This window comes from Pistacia vera, unplaced genomic scaffold (genome assembly GCF_008641045.1).
Source record: "Pistacia vera cultivar Batoury unplaced genomic scaffold, PisVer_v2 Contig124, whole genome shotgun sequence".
Classification (NCBI taxonomy): Eukaryota; Viridiplantae; Streptophyta; class Magnoliopsida; order Sapindales; family Anacardiaceae; genus Pistacia; species Pistacia vera.
The window spans coordinates 1,513,668-1,530,962 of record NW_022195293.1 but is presented as its reverse complement, the minus strand read 5'-3'; the positions used below and the strand labels follow the sequence as shown (position 1 = coordinate 1,530,962).

General features: G+C 29.8%; 1 protein-coding gene across 1 annotated transcript; it reads right to left on the bottom strand.

The window, feature by feature from the left end:
- Positions 1 to 9,122: 9,122 nt before the first annotated feature.
- LOC116118248 (transcription factor TGA9) lies at positions 9,123 to 16,066 on the bottom strand. The gene is made up of 13 exons (XM_031404213.1): positions 15,584 to 16,066; positions 15,293 to 15,492; positions 15,081 to 15,172; positions 14,607 to 14,689; positions 14,155 to 14,400; positions 13,364 to 13,408; positions 13,141 to 13,200; positions 12,971 to 13,048; positions 12,810 to 12,858; positions 11,854 to 12,125; positions 11,382 to 11,603; positions 9,756 to 9,898; positions 9,123 to 9,484 (listed from the first exon to the last, which is right to left on the bottom strand). The coding sequence occupies exons 2-13, from the start codon at positions 15,412 to 15,414 to the stop codon at positions 9,388 to 9,390; spliced, it is 1,509 nt and encodes a 502-aa protein (XP_031260073.1). The 5' UTR covers positions 15,415 to 15,492; positions 15,584 to 16,066; the 3' UTR covers positions 9,123 to 9,387.
- Between the last annotated feature and the right edge of the window lie 1,229 nt (positions 16,067 to 17,295).

The window sequence follows — 17,295 nt, the reverse complement described above, 5'->3', positions numbered from 1 at the left end:
GGACACTCGGCGAGTATTGGTGTGAGTAAGAGTGGGATTAGTGTTGGGAAATGTATACTCAACTTTAATAAGGGGTGTATTGATTTATGTGAGTTATGACATGATGATACAGGGTATTTGGAAAGTTAGTACAAGGATGTGGATCACCTTGTTGGGCATGAGTGGGTATGAATTAAGGGTGTTCGGAAATTATAATGAAAATGTTGCTTCGCTAAGAGAATGATTACGTGTTGCATGTCATGCAAGCAGTTTTCTCCTACATGTGTTTAAGGCTAAAAGCTACTTTCGTTTATGAATTATATTATCCACTCATTAGGCTCCCCAACTCAGTATTTTATATTTTTCCCCAGGTTTGCATACAAGGTACGTGAGGTGCATGCTATACGCTTTTGGTTGGCCACGGAAGCATGTTGTTAGGCATGATGCTTATACATATTAGAGCACTCTAATACAGTATTTTATGCAAATTGCTATCTAAGATTTACGTTTTTCAGAATCACGTTTTGAATTGTACAAATGACATTGAATGTTTTCTGATTGGAGTTTTATAAATCGATTTTGAAAATTTTCACCCTTCTCTCACGTTATTTGTAATTAATTAAGAACTTATAAAAGTACAAAAAAAAAAAAAAAAATTAAGAACTTATAAAAGTACAAAAAAAAAAAAAAATTAATTAATGAAATCATACTTATAAAAGAAAATGTATAGCTTGTAAATTACAATATGAAAGATGAAAATTTCGTATGTAACGTAAAAGTTGTAACTAAACACATAGAACTTGTTATAATAAATATAAGAAGAATAGTAGAAACCAGAATCTGGGTGTGTTTGTTTCTCTATTTTGAGTAGGATTTTTGAAATCCTACCCAAAATACATATCTGTTTTCCTATTCTAAAAATTCAATTCAATTTTATTTAACTATTTTTAAATCCCCTAGGTTTGTTAATTTAACTAAACAGCCCCAACAACAAAAAGTTTAGAAATTGACAAAAACGCCCCCACCCACCCACATTTGCCAGATTCCGGCCACCACCATCGGAAGCTGGCCTAAATCTGGTGTAATAGCGCACTACCGGTTGGATCTAGCTGATAGTGCGCTTATCTAGCATTTTCTTGTCAGATCCACCATGGATCTAGTAGGAAAATGCCAAATTTACGGCTAAAGATAACGCTAGATTTATGGCTAGATCCTTGGCCGTCGCTGGTCGTCAACGATGACCATATCTTTGGCCGTCATTGATGACCAAATGTGGCCAGATATAGCTTTTTTTCCAGCTAGATCCATAGTGGATCTGGCTGAAAAATGTCATATTGGTGCACGACCGACCAGATCCATCATTCATGTGCCATTACAGCGACTTCTGACTACCGTCTAATGGTTGTGATTGGTTACCGACATCTAATGGGTGGGTGGGGGTGTTTTTGTTAATTTTCAATGTCTTATTGTAAAGGTGTTTAGCTAAATTAACAAACCTAGAGGGTATTTTGTTAATTTTCAAATTCTACCTCGTAATAACTATCCAACTCAACTTTTTCAAAAATCCTACCCAAAATAATAAAACAAACACACTCCACTTAGAAGTGGACATAAAATTTGTAATCTATGACGTGAACCTTGTAAACTTTTATGGAAAATCATGGTAAAGTTGTGAGTGAAACCAGCAAACTATCGGCAATAGGCTTTATTAAGACATTTAACGTAATAATTGTATAATTTGTAGCATAATATATTAGTTAGAGCATCTCCAAATGATTCTTTATATGACCCAAACTCTTTATTATAAAGAGTCTATCTATAAAAACGAGAGTTCAACAGACTCTTTATCCTTTAAATATAAATTAAAGAGTGAGTTTGACTTTCCACATCTAGAGAGTCAAATTTCACTCTTTATTCTAATTTTAATTAATAAATTATAAGTTTCTATGCATTTTATTTATTAATTATCTCTCATATTAAAAACATCTCCAAATGACTCTTTATATGACCTAAACTATTTATTATAAAGAGTTTATCCATGAAAATAAGAGTTCAATAGACTCTTTATTCTTTAAATTAAAGAATGAGTTTGACTCTCCACATTTAAAGAGTCAAATTTCACTCTCTATTCTAATTTTAAATAATAAATTGTAAGTTTCTATGCATTTTATTTATGATTTATCTCTCCTATTAAGTTCTTTCTTGAAAAAATATATTCTCTCTCCTAAAATTTAAAGAGTCTATTGGAATAAAAATTTTGTTCTTTATATTTAAAAATCAATGAAGATACCCTTTATTTATATGAAATATGTTTTTTAAAATAAAGAACACCATTAGAGATGCTCTAAGTCTCTTTCTTGAAAATAAAAAGCATTTTTATTAAATATAAGAAGTCAATTGGATTTGAATAAAAAAAAAAATTCTTTATATTTAAAAATTAATAAAAATACTCTTTATTTATATGAAAGATACTCTTTAAAATAAAAAACATTGGAGGTGCTCATGTAATAATAGTGGCCCAACCGATTTTCAAACACATACTATTCCCTAGGGGTGAGCACGGGTAGCAGGTAGAACCGAAACCGGAGGGTAGAACCGGAACTAGAACCGGAACCTACCCGGAACCGATACTGTGCGGGTAGGTTCTGGTTCTAATAATTTTTTGGAACCCATACTGTGCGGTTCCGGTTCCGGTTCCGGTTCTTGTGTGTGGAGAAACCGAAATCAAAACCGAAACCTGTAAAAAAGGTACCCTGTTTGGAACCTGTACGGGGTACCCGGTTTGGAACCTGTTTTGGAAACTGTTTGGAACTTGTTTTGGAACCTGTTTTGGAACTTGTTTTGGAACCTATTTGGAACCTGGACTACAATGAAATATTTGTGAAATGTGAATAATGTAGGGTTTCTATTATTTTACATATAAAAAAATTTAAAATAGAAAAAGTTAAATTTTTAGAATAATCTAATTAAATAAATATACGAATACAATTATACTTATTACATATAAATTCACATTAAAAGCTTTAGTATATTAATACATTAATATTAAGTTTTGATTAATTAAGTGAATAATTGGAATTATATCCAATTAAAAGTGTTTTACATTTTACATTTTTAATGTTTTAAAAGAATTATTTTTAATAAATATAGATATTTGATTGAGTAATAATATATTTAGTTATTTCTTCAATTATCAAGTTCTAAGTATATCTATAATAAATTAGTAATTAATTATTTATATATGATAAATGATAAACATTAATAAATTTAATTACTAGTTAATATCATACTTAATCAATTATAACATTACATTATAGTTAAATGATTACTTGATTAATTAAATTTTATAACATTATTAATTGATTTATAGTTAATAATTATAGCATTACATTAATTGATTACTACTTAATTAATTGACTTATAACATTTAGGGTATACTTAATTAAATAATTATAAATTTAATTAATATATTATTACATTATAGATTTATATTATAATACTTAGTCAATTATAACATTTTATATAAACATTAATACAACTTAATTAAATGATTAAAAATTTAATAATTATAATATTATATTAAAAATTTATAGTATGATTACTTAATAGTTAATTCACTATAACTACATTTAGTATGATTATATTTAATTATAACATTACATAATTAAATGATTACTTAATTGATTATGACATTATATTAAATATTTTAATTAAATTTACTACATAAACATTAGCATAATACTTATTAAATGCTTGAAATTTATTAATTACAACATTTCATTATTATTTATAGTACGATTATGTATTAATTGTAACATTACATTATAATTAAATGATTACTTAATTAATTTAATATTCTATTATAACAAATTAATTAAATATTATATTAAAGACTTATAGTAATATTACTTAATTCATTGTAACATTTCCTATTTCATTATAGTATGTAGTTGATTACATAATAATTATAACATTACATAATTATTGATTATTTAATTTATTATAACATTATATTATAACATTAATTATAACATTACATTATAACAATGATTACTTAATTAAATGTTAGAATTAATTAATTAATATTCATTATAGTTAAATAATTACTTAATTAATTATAACCTTATTACATTACATTTATTATAATCACTTATTAATTATAGTATTACATTTAATTATTACTTAATTAGTTTATAATTATAAATATCACATTATAAACTTAGTAATTTACTACATTATTATTTATTACATTACTTAATTAAAGGATTAAAATTTCAATTAATTATAATATAACATTAAAGTTCTATATCGGATTACTTAATTCACTATAACATTACATTATAGTATGATCACTAATTTATTATAACATTACATAATTAAATGATTACTTAATTGATTATGAGTTATGATATGTTTTAAACATGTAATTACTATTTACTACATACATTAGCACAATACTAATTAAATGATTAGAAATTTAATTAATTATAACATTACCTTATAACATTTCATTATAACATTAATTAAGTTATACATTATAGTTAAATAATTACTCAATTAACTTATAACATTATTATATTACATTATATATGATCACTTACTTAATTATAACATTACTAGTTAAATGATTACATAATTGTTATGAATTTATACATTACATTATAAACATTAGTAATTTACTATATTATTACATTATTTAATTAAACGATTAAAAATTTAATTAATTATAACATTACCTTATATTTATAATATGATACTTAATCAATTATAACTTTTCATTATAAACATTAGTATATTAATTAAATGATTTGAAATTTAATTAATTATAATATTAATTATAGATTTATAGTATGATTACTTAATTCATTATACCATTACATTTACTATTATAGTATGATCATATATATATATCATTACATAATTAAATAATTACTTAATTGATTATGACATATATTATAAACATTAGTAATTACTAATTTACACAATACTTAATTAAATGATTAGAATTTTATTATTATAACATACATTATAAATTTTGGTATGATTACTTAATTAATTATAACATTCTATTATAAACAATATTACAATACTTATTAATGATTAACAATTTAATAAATTATAATATAACATTATATTAAACCCTAAACCCAAATAGTATATTTGTTAGGGTGTATTTGTAAACTTTTAAGATATGTTTGTCATTTTTTAAACTAATAGGGGGTAATTGACTTTTTATAGGATACCCTGGAAGGAACTAGAACCTGTATTTTAGGTTTCGTTCCTTGAATTGAAGAATCTATACTGTGCGGTTTCAGTTCTGATTCTTCTCCGAAAAATAGAGGGTATCTGGAACCGCTCACCCCTACTATTCCGATAAACTATTGCTGGGGTGTATTTATTGAAGTATTCATTTAAATAGCTAGGTTGACAGTTGTAATTAAAGTCAGTTTGAGGTTAGTTGTTTATTTACTTTAGTTTAGTTAGAACCGTAACTAATTAGTTGTAAGTAACTGTGGTTAGTGAACTAAGCTTTACTTTACTCTCTTTACTCTTCACAAGTTTCTACTCTTTACTTTGTAACAGTATTAATTGCATATCACATAGTATGCAACAGATGGACCGCCAAAGATTGAATGTAAAGCAACCATGACGCGCTGCTCTATATAAAGACCATTTGATTTGAGCTACTTGTCCCATAATGCATTTTTTGTTTGATGTATTATTCTTATACTTGACATTGTTTGCCGCGCGAAAATTACTATGAAATATCACTTTTGATTTAAACTGTGCATGTCTTTTATCGTGTTAATTGGATGAATTTTAAATGAAAATCAATAGAATGTTTAGGTCCGATGATATGAAAATCTATTATTAATTCTACGCTAGTTGTCACAACCTCTATTCTTCCTTCGTATTGTTTCAAATATTCATATTATTATCAACACAAAGCTCCCAATGCCTCAGAAATATCATCAAAAATCAAGACAACATTGAAATAAGGAGATTCATATAATCCAATTAATCACATCAACCCATTAATTAGAGAGTAATTAAGATGGCACTCTTGCATATAACTTAATCATGCATATATCCATAAACAAGTTCTCAGCTTCTGAAGGTGGGCAAGCAGAAACAACATTCTTAATTTTTAATTAATCTTTTGTTGACAAATATTTAGAATTGCGTGCCAAACTATATGAACCCACGATAACTTATACGAGTACAATTTAGCAGCTTTTAATTTACTATTAATTTTTTATATATATATAAAAAAATCTTAATTGTTTTACACCTTCCCCACCTGAAAACTTGCAATTATATAGAAATAAACATTATTAGTTACTTGTTAAATTAGTTGCGTATATGCAGTGGGAGGACAAGTGCAGATTCTGTAGGTAAACCTACAGTTTGACCATGAATTATTATATTTAACGATCCATGTTGAATAATTATTTTATTGTAAATCAATTGAGAATGATTGATTTGTTTCGATTTTAATTATCTGCCGCTTGCTATTTAATTTGTGGAAGATAAGGTGAGCTTTAGCAATCATGCAAGTCAATGCCAAATAAACCCTAATAAATATAGATTTTGTATAATTAATGCCTCCATTAATGAATGGTTGGGAAGCTTAGAGATTGAAGATTTCCCTTTTAGGATTACATTATATATTAGACAATAGTTATGGTCAACCAAACCTCAGGCTCCTCCAGAATTATAACATGAACTAATTCATCAATTAATCAAACCAAAGTCATATAAAGATTTAAACCTCCATCGATCTTATATTTTTTTATAATCTTAACTCGTGAAGTACTTCAGAGGGGATTCAAATTCATGTTTTCTAAGTTACTTTAATTTAAAATTAGCCTCCAATTAATACAACTCGAATTTTAATATATCTGAATTAAGGTTTAAAAGTATGGATGATATGCACTGTAACATATATAAACAAACTTTTAGTATAAAGTAATGACGAAAGCAGCATTATACAATTGTTTACTAATAAAACCTAATCTAAAAAGACGTATACATTAAAATAATTAAAGAAGATAATAAGGTCATCTTCTACCCTATAATATTTATAACCTAATTGCTAATGCACGCGATTTGTAAAGGGCGCCTGATAAAGACGGATATTATTGCCACCCTTTTCCAAAACCTAATTTATATTAATTCCTCTTAATGGACCCAAAAGTAGATTAATATAAAGCAATGATAAATAAATAATTAATTAAAAAGATTCACTAACAGATCATCGTCGACAATGAAGATTAAAGTAATAAAGTTTTGAGATTACAGTAGCTTGTTGTCCACGTTCATTCTTCTATTAAAGAGATTATGCAAAAATTTAAAACCCAGTTTTTGTCTTGTGATAAGAGAGATTACTAATCTTTGCCCCTAGCAATGCATGGCATGCCTCTGCAAATTTTAAGTTTTGGTGGAGTGGACAATATAATATCTAAATTTTGAAAATAAGTAAAAGTCCACATCAAAAAATGAAGATATCTATCATTTTGATTGTTGTTATCTCTAAGCCTATAGAAATAACCCTTAATTTATTTCCATTAAATAAAGCTGTCGTAGTAGCTATGCTGGTAAATTTCCAGAGGGAGACGGGAATGCGTATTTGTGTTTGGTATGGATTATTTGACATTGCTAAATTAAAAAAAGAAAAACGTTGTGTTTCATACACTCAACTACACAAGTCAAACAGATATTGTAACAAAATTCTCAAAGTTAGAAAGATGCAGAATGCATGCTATCAAACATATTAACACGTTGTTGTCATCTTGTAGTGGAGTTCTTATCTCTGTATTGGGTGAAGAATCTTGATGAAGACTTATTTGTAGGATGAATATTAACTTCTTGTTTTGGGATCGTCCGTTTGCCATATAAAATTGTATTGATCTCATATCATGCATTATTATCGTTTGTTATTTTTAAATTGCCTATATATCACTACTACTCCGATATATTCATGGGTATATTTATTATATATCTTCAATTATCAATGAAATTACCTAAACATTTCTTTTCTTGTGCCTTGTAACTGTAATCGGTGAGTACTGCTGTTGTATGCGTCTCCAGTAAGGTATTGTCTACTTTGGGACACAGGCTAGACTGCTAGCAAGTCCGCACAATTTTATCCTAAAAAGATGCATTTGAGTGATAAGGGTGTCATTATACTATATAAACAACTAAAACCCTTGTTTCTTAACTGATGTGGGAGTTTGACTTCAACAATTACAACTGCAATAAGATATATATTCACAAATGAGTGCTCTTCTATAAAACTTTTTTTTTTTCTTTTATCTAATAAATTTTTATTTTTATTTAATATAATTCATTGTATATGCTAATAGTGGTATAGAAAAAAAAGGTTCAACTTGTACATTGTTTTTTCTCTAGCTACTATATTTTTTTTTTTTTCTGGTAGCTATGTGCATATATAAAAAAAATATTTATATGCCGAAAGCCATACAATTTGCATAAATGCTACATTTTTTTCCTCTTATAATTATATTTAAAAAGAAATTTATAGTTTTAAATTAGATCAAAAGCATGCAAGTATTTTATCATATAAAATGCAACCGAAAAATTTATCCACTAATTACCGAGTCTAGTTTCTCCTTTCTCTCCATTCATCTGTCTTTTCTCCATTAGAATAATCTCTCACAACCACTTCATATAAATGAAAAAGCTTTATATAAATATATTTCACCAACTTTTCTCTCTCTTCCACAACAAATTTCCTTCAATTAATACCCGTTAGGAAAAGCCAATCTTCTTTGTTTTTATTTATATTCTAATCTTTATATTATATATCTCTCCTTGTCTCTTCTACATTATAATACTCTTCTGCACAACCACTTCATTTAAATCGAGAGCAACAACCCACTTCATCTTCTTTCTCTCCACCATTTTGTTTCTATCTTGTATTTTTATGCTACATTATACATGCATTTCCCCATATTATATATATATTAATCAAAGAAAAGAAATTGTTCATGTTCAATCCTTTCATCATTTATTTCTCTATAGATCTCCATCCTTTGACATTGTTCAAGAGCCGTTAATTAGAAGATCAGGAGACAGTATGATTATGTATATATACCTCAAACTTTTTCATGGTTATCCTATTAAATAAGATCTTGAAGCAAGTAGAAGCCTCATTTCATCCACATAATTAAAATTGATATACATTTACAAGATAAACATAAAGATATTCAAATTAAAGCAGAAAAAAAAAAGTTCCTATCTCCTCTAAAAAGTAGCTTGAAGATGGACATATCCAACAGCCTTGCTCACATATTACACGAAGAATGAAGAACTGTGGCATTAATTTGATCACAGAGGCACCTATCTATCTATCTATTATAAGGATTGATAACTTGTTGCATTTGCTCAATAGTTTGCAAAATGGTGATGATGCTGTGAAGATTGAACCATTTGCAAGTCTGTGGTCGTTTGGCACGAGTTCTCTTGATCGCATATCACCGTCCTGATTTAAGAGTATTTTCGGCAAGTTTAGTCAGCAAGATAGATAGACTCATTCTGAAAGTAGATAATAATCTTAATCTCATATATTATATGTAGAGACGACAATGATATGAATATAATGACAAATTGCTTTCTTATTCCCAAAGTTACGTTAAGATCATCACTTTCTCAAACGATCATTTTCCAGCTCTTGATAAGAAAATTTAGGATATATGCTAATTACTTTGTACGCTAAATATTTAAGAAGCATTAATAATTGTGATAGATCTTACTCTCGAGGACGAGATGCCCAAAGGGAACTAAGTGCTCGTAGTCGTCCATAATACTCTCCGATCACCAGAAAACACCGCGCAGCTTGTCGTACTGTCAATATATGTCGTAGTCGGTGAAGGGTTTGCTGCCTTAGATTATCAGCCTAAAATCCAAAAACACATAAAAGTAAATTAATCCCACAAAATCATGCTCAGCGAAAGAATACAGAAATTACGTTAAAGTAAAAATAATGATAATTAATAAACCTCAACCACCATAGAGGAACTGACATTTGTCCTCAATGTGAAGACATTTCCACACATTTCAGAAGAGTTGAAACTGTAAGAACTTGTCTTATTCATTGATTTAAACAATTCCAATCATACACTTGATTAAAAAAATTAAATATTCTCCAATTGATAGGTCTTGCTAGGGTTTTCATTTCAACATACATCATTTTCAAGCCACCTTTTGATAGAAACCCTTTTAGATGAAAAACCCACATCAATGTTCATAGTATTCAACTATTGCAATGGACTTCTTAGCATCAAAGCAATAAATATTCACCACAAATTAAATTAATTACAGGCCAGAAATTAATTCTCCAAGATATATATATATATATCCTACACCTGGCAACTGGGCGATGAAGATGATCGACCATTTTGTATATCATGTCTCAGAATTGACCAAGACGTGATAAGGATGGCCCATCGATAAATAATCCATGGTCAAACATAATATTCATGATGATCAAGACCCTTTAGGATAGATATTTATTCCAATCAACATCAAGGAGGTTGAGAATTAATATAAAGCACAATGCACATGCATGTAGCTAATAATTCATAGATAAACAAATTAATCCACACAAAAGTCAAATAACATGTTAAAATCAAACTGATGTAAGAAAAGAGTAAGCCTTTTGGCTCCTTATATCCTCTATTTGTTATATAGAATTGCGGCGCAAAACAAGAAGGCATTTAACAAAACAATAACATTTTATCCATGAATAATTGTGAAAATATAAAAAAAAAAACAAAAACAAAAATTACAATTTATTTATTAAGTTTTGTATCATGAATAATAGATAGAATTAATTACATTTTCGCTATATATATATATATATATATATATGTAGAAAATATGATATAATATAAAATGGAAAAATGATGCAAGCAAATCCTGAAAACATTTATCCCAACTACTTCAATGATGAATAGTATTGACATGTGGATAGGTCAATATACAATCTAGAAACTTGAATAATTGCAAGGGTCTAATCTTGACAATTGACATACAATCAAGATTTACCTACTATATATGCAATAAATTAGGACACCAATAAATAAAATGATGAAGCTTTTTTGATAAATCACCTGAGAAAGACATATCGTTGTCACCTTAGCCCTCATTTCAGCCTTAACACTAGGGTCATATAGATGATCTCATTTTCCAAAAGTACTAACCTTAACTTGGAAACAAAGTCCTCTATCTCGAAATTGACACGTTCTACATGTGAAATTGTACTTTATATATATGATTTCAGGGTTTGTCACGTTACCAAATGGTAATGTTAATGGGTTGATGATAATGGAATGTACCCATAACATAGTATATAATCAATGTAGACATATGGGTTTTACCTGACGAACGAAGCCTTCAAGATTTGCGAGCTTGCCCAAAGCAACAACCATTTGTTGCATACCGTCAATGGCAGGACCACCGGCAATGGTTTCAATAAGAGACTGTTGGAGCTGTTCCAGGCCCTGGGAGAGAGCCTCTTCTGCCTGCTGTGAGGAGTGCTGGAGGCTGTAAATACCCATCACTTGCTGTTCTGTTAATGGGTCCAATTGTGATATTAACATCTGATTCACAATCCCAAAAAAGAAAAATAGTAAGTTACGAGGTAAAAAAAAGGTTCGAAAATGTAAGAGGACAATGTGAAACTTCCAAATAAATCCAAGAAGAAAACTCTTCCTTTTTAAGGATTTGTTCAACTAACCTAACCTCCTTGGCAATTTCACTTTTCCAACATAAATAAAATTACTAAATTACCCTTATATCTTCACATTTAGAGTCACTATGGCACAATGCACTTTAATGTTCAGTTCAAACCTTGATGAGGTCAGAGGGTTTAAAACCGCCCATCCAGAGGAAGCAACGCTCAGCTGCGGTTGTCCACATTCCAGTAGTCAAGTGCAACACATCAGATTTTGCGGCGACACCCTTTAGCCGGAAAATTTCATCATAATGTGAAATGTATCCATCGACAATAATCCGAAGATCACCATCAGATAAATGTGCATTCAATCCAGCTCGGAGCTCTGACATGTGCCGGAGATCATCCTCTAACCATCTTGCATATTCCATGTCAAACATTGCAGCCGCTGAACATACGAAAATAATTGGAAAAGGAAGGATAACAATATATTAACATGATCTGATCTGGGTTTGGTACAAATTGGTCTAGAAAAATAAATAGGACGTGACCAAGTGACACATAGAACATATTATAGATATGTTACAAGATAAAAAAAGTAGCACAAAAAAATTAAAAATGTGCATGTTAATTTATTCTGTAAAAGTGGAAAAGTTGGTACAATGGATCAATAGTGCATTGGTTTACCATGTAGAGTGCCTTTTCTTGTTTGGAAAAGGGCAAACAATCTTAATGATACATGATACTATAGTCAAAATATAAATGGGGAAAAATTTTCTTATTGGATTGATTAACTACAATCAATCTTGTGATAAATATTGTCTATAGCTTAAGCATTTGAAACAAGAATAAGGACAAAGAAATTAGTCAAATCTAGAAAAAGTCAGACAAATGGAAATCTAATTTGTGCCAAACTTGACTAAAGTTTTTTTTTTAAGTCAATATTCAACTTGAGAAATCAGCAACCAGGGGCAGGCAACAGTATTATCACACATTTTCTCGGAGGACAAACAAACATTTAAAATAATATTATTTTAGCCTTGAGTGGCCCACCTTGTTTATTCTTCATGAATGGCTTATAAATTAAAGGTGTTATGGAAAACAACTAAAACATAATTTTAATAAAACTTACCAGAGCTAATGTTTCCAGCTGTAGCACTACACCCTCCCAAAAACAGTCCCTAAAAATTAGTAAACAGTGAAACACAGAAAACCAAGAATTAGTAATTGATTAATGATCAAAATTTTAAGTTTAATTAGATTTTTTTTTTTTTTTTTCAACAGAAGTAAAACCTGAGAGCGTGCTCTTTGAAGCTCTTGTTCTAATTGAGTCAGCTTTATCCTACTAGATTCTAGCTGCTGCACATAAGCCTGTTCATGAAAAGACAAATAAACATTATAACATATAAATAGATTATAAACATTATATATTATTGAAGGGTGAGTTTAAATATATGTCACGCCTTTTTTCTTAGACGGCTCTTTCTTGCTGCTTCTCTATTCTGGGCTAAACGTCTCAATGTCTGAAACCAATTAGCTCAAAGTTGTAAGGACAATTAGTGTGCAAAAAAATAAAATAAAATAAAAAATTTTAAAAAAAAAAGGCTGAAATTTTAAAGAAACAATGAATGTAGATAGGTTTGACCCACCAAAAAAAAAAAAAAAAAGGTGAGCTTTTTAAAGTACCTTAGCATCTTGTGGTTTGTCTGAGGTTGAACCAGCACCCTTTCTCTGCAGCATTCAGAATAATATTATAAAATAATATATAGAAATGTTTAATCTAAAATGGGAATAACAAGTATCAGTTAAACTAGGGAAGAAAAAGACTAATGAAATTGAGATCTATTTTTATGAAACACTTCAGTTGTCTTTAAAGAAATCGAAGGATTAGAGACAAAATGTAATGGTTCGAGTTAGCCTTAGGGGTTCTAGTTTAACAGATACCTAAGAGTGAGAGTGATGTAAGTTCTGATATTGAAACAGGTAATTATGGCAAATCATACACATAGCAGAAAAGCCGAAAAAAAATCATAATTATCTGCCATTCTTTTAGGTGGTTTGTGTGATAATGGTTTAAAGTTCCAAAACTGATTTTAAACTTCAGGTTTATCTGGTAGTTATAGGGATTGGGTAAAGAAAAGGGATTATAATAATAGAAACTGCAGTAAAAGAAAACTGTAGAGATTTTCTCTCTTTGTTTTTTTATTGTGTACAACTCCCAACTTCTCTCTCTCCATGTCAGACATTGATCAGAAAATCCTTGAAAGAGTGGAAAAACTATGCTGTGTTTGATTTTCTGATGGTTGTTGGGATCAGTGTTTTGTTTCTTTTGAAGAAGATATGCAAAGGGAAAAATAAATCAAAACAGTAATAATAACAATAAAGATACCAACTTTTCCTGAGTTTTTGGGATATGGGCAAGAAAGGGAGAAGTTGAAGATTAATTATTGAGCATAATACTAGTTTAGTTTAAGGACCTTTTCTTGGGGTTGTTTGGCAGCTGATTGATTCTGTGATGGCCCTGTTCTTGAAGTATCGTTTGACATCTCTACTTGTTGTTGATGTTGAAGCCTGAGTTGATCTTGTTCAAAAGCCTGATGATCTGAAGAAGATGCCTTTTTACTAATAGGAGATTCTGGCTCTAGCTGAGTCTCAGCCTTGCTTGAAAGAGTGTTCAGTGCTGATCCTGAGTCTGTACTCTCCCCACCTGACTTTGAACTTCCCTGGAGTATTAATTGACTTCATCAGCAAAAACTCTCAAATGGGTATCAAAGAATAATCAAAATCAACTTGGTAAGCTTATTTTAAAACGGGGATTGAACATTCATCCCCATTAAAATGCTGTACTTTTCAAGCAATGTTTGTTTATGTTGTACTCCTCATGTTAAAAGAAATGGTCAAACATAAAAAAAGAAAGCTGAGAACCTACTCTCGGGGTTTGCTGGAACCTCATTGGCCAAGAAGGGAACATCTCCAGAGTCGCTGCTGGTCTTCCTGCTGCTGTGAATAAAGCTGCAAAGAATCACAAAGGCAAAATCTCAAGAGGATCAACCTAAATCAAAGTCTTAAAAAGATTTTCAAAACACACAATATCGAAGGACCTAATTTCCCTTTTCTTTTTTGCAGTTATGGAGTTAGTAAAATCTGATAATGAGACAGGTCAAGTTTCTATGTTTGTAGCGTCACACCATTCAAGTCTCTTGCCTCAAAATCATTACTCTATTGGAAATGGTAAGCTCTCTACTGTACCCCTCTTTAGACAAATTCAAAAACCTTTCTTTCTTTCTCTCTCTCTCTCACTTTTTTTTTCTCTCTCTCGGTGCTTTTAGGCAGTTGGTTATGTTTATCAAACGTCACAAAAGGAGGATTGATAATAGAGAGAGAGATAGGTAGGATATCATACGTGCTTTTGCTTCATCATTTCTAATCTTAACTCCGTGCAGCACAATTGCTTCTTCCAGCTCTCCAAAATCAAAAGCAGATCCTTCTTGATTACTGAGACACAAGTTTTAAACAAAAAATTAACATGAAAAGAAATCAAAAGCTTCAAAACAAAGGAACTTAACTCATGTAGAAATCAAAAGAAAAAATAGACTTGAAAGCTAAAGAGCGTACATGAAACTGGTATGAGTATTCATTCCATGAAGAGCTGCGGCGTAAGGGACATGGTGATGGTGATGGTGATTTGAAGGACCTGAGTCAGACAAACTCGTTTCTCCAATTGTGTGACTCGCCATGCAGGAGTTTGTTTTCAGACCATTATCATCTTTCTTGAAGAAGAAATTGGAAACAAAAATACACCGCAGAAAAAGACACTGAAACAAGCAAAAAAGAAATGGTTTTGCTGGACTGAATAAGAAGAAGAGATATCAGCAAACTAGAAATCATATGTATTAATTCATTTACCTGAGTAGAGGAAGCTAGAAAGCTCACAAGTGAGAGAGAAAGAAGGAGAAAATATGAAAGCTTTCTTGTCAAAGTAAATATTTTTAAGTAGAAACAAGAAGAAGGAGCAATCTTTTTCTCAGATATAAATCATCTCATCCGGGCAACTTTTGATCTTTCTTGGATGTCTCTATCCCAAAGCTTTCTCTTCACTACTTCTCTGTGAAGAAACCTGTTTTTAAGAAGACTAGTTTAATTGCTTTATATTTAACACACACTACTTTTGTGTAGTAAAAATTTTTATCAGAAAATTGAAACTGATGAGAGTACAACAAAATCTTGTCCTTGCAGGCAGACAGGCCCTCTGGGACCTGGGTTGTGTCTTGGTGTGGCTTTTGGAAAATCAGAAAATAGAAATTGTACAAAAAGAGGGGTGGGGTCTTTTTGCAGGAACCCACTAGAACCACTGACTCCTACTCCACACTCTCTCTCTCTCTCTTGTAACCGCCTGTGTTTTGTGATTGGTTCCTTTAATGGAGATGCAGGTACTTATTACAGAAGAAATGTTTATAAAATAAGTTTTTTAATTCATAAAATCAATTAATTCAACATTGAATATAAGATGAGACAAGGGTTTCTTCACAAAAGTTAGTAAGGAAAAAAGAAAGTTTTTCATAAAAAGATATTGTTAGGGTTAATTTTATCTTTTGACAAGTTGAGATATTATTTTATTTAAAATATTTTTTATTTTATTTAATTAATTTTTATTTCAACCAAAACATTATAATAAGCAAAACCCACTTGAATAAATTAATCTTTGTTAATGAGATGGATTTGTTTGGTATTATCCCCTTTGTTGATGGGTCAACATCCATTCCCTGTCATCACCTAAAACCATGCCACATCAAGATTCTTTTCTATTAATAGAAATTTTCTTTCTTTCACCTTTCACCTTAATTACCCAAATTCACTGCCTCTTTAGTCTTTACCCTCTTCTTCATTGCCATTTTTAAGTGACCTTTGGATCATTTGCCCCCCTCCCTCACCCATAAAACTGCCCTTAATCCTTTTCTTTCAGTCACTTACCCAAAACATAAACTAATATAAACCAAAAAGGGTCATCTATCGTACCAAAAGATCAACCATAATTCAAATTAAACCATTATAGTTAAAAGGGTATTAATTTATGTCCATGGACAGCATTATTGAGGGGATATAAAGAATTAAAGAGGGAAAGAGAGAGATTTAGGTAATGGACCCATAATCTCCTTCAAAAAAGAGGTGGAAGCACATATATTAATGTTGTGCTCATCTACTACTTTTTGTTGGTAATATGCCTTCTACCAATTATTCCTCTATTATTCCAATCATTGGCTTTAAAAACAATAGGGATTTTTGGCTTAAATAGAGCACCAGAAGTTCATGGATTAGGTAAATTCTATATTTTATCTATTTTTAATTTGGTTCCCAATGAACCTTACAAAACAACATCTTCCTATGGATGCTAGCTTTTTTATTTTAGATTTTATGAATCTTTGCATTCTTCAAACTGTAGTTTTTTATACTTAGCTTTACTTATATGCCTGTAGAAAGGTGATTGGTCTAGATCAAATCCTTGTACTAATTATGCCTCTGCAAGATTTTGTTAAACTACATTGATTTAGTCATTGCCTGTAATTTAAGCATGGAATTAATTCCATATATATTCAACTATTTCTTTATATTATGTGCTT

Bases quoted from the DNA above. Each gene is read 5' to 3' on its own strand.
- LOC116118248 (XM_031404213.1), bottom strand. From the start codon at position 15,414: ATGGCGAGTCACACAATTGGAGAAACGAGTTTGTCTGACTCAGGTCCT. The intron at 14,690-15,080 runs GTATGATATCCT...GATTCTTTGCAG, and splicing joins AAATGATGAAGCAAAAGCAC to CTTTATTCACAGCAGCAGGA. The intron at 9,899-11,381 runs GTAAAACCCATA...TTTGGATTTTAG, and splicing joins TTGAAGGCTTCGTTCGTCAG to GCTGATAATCTAAGGCAGCA.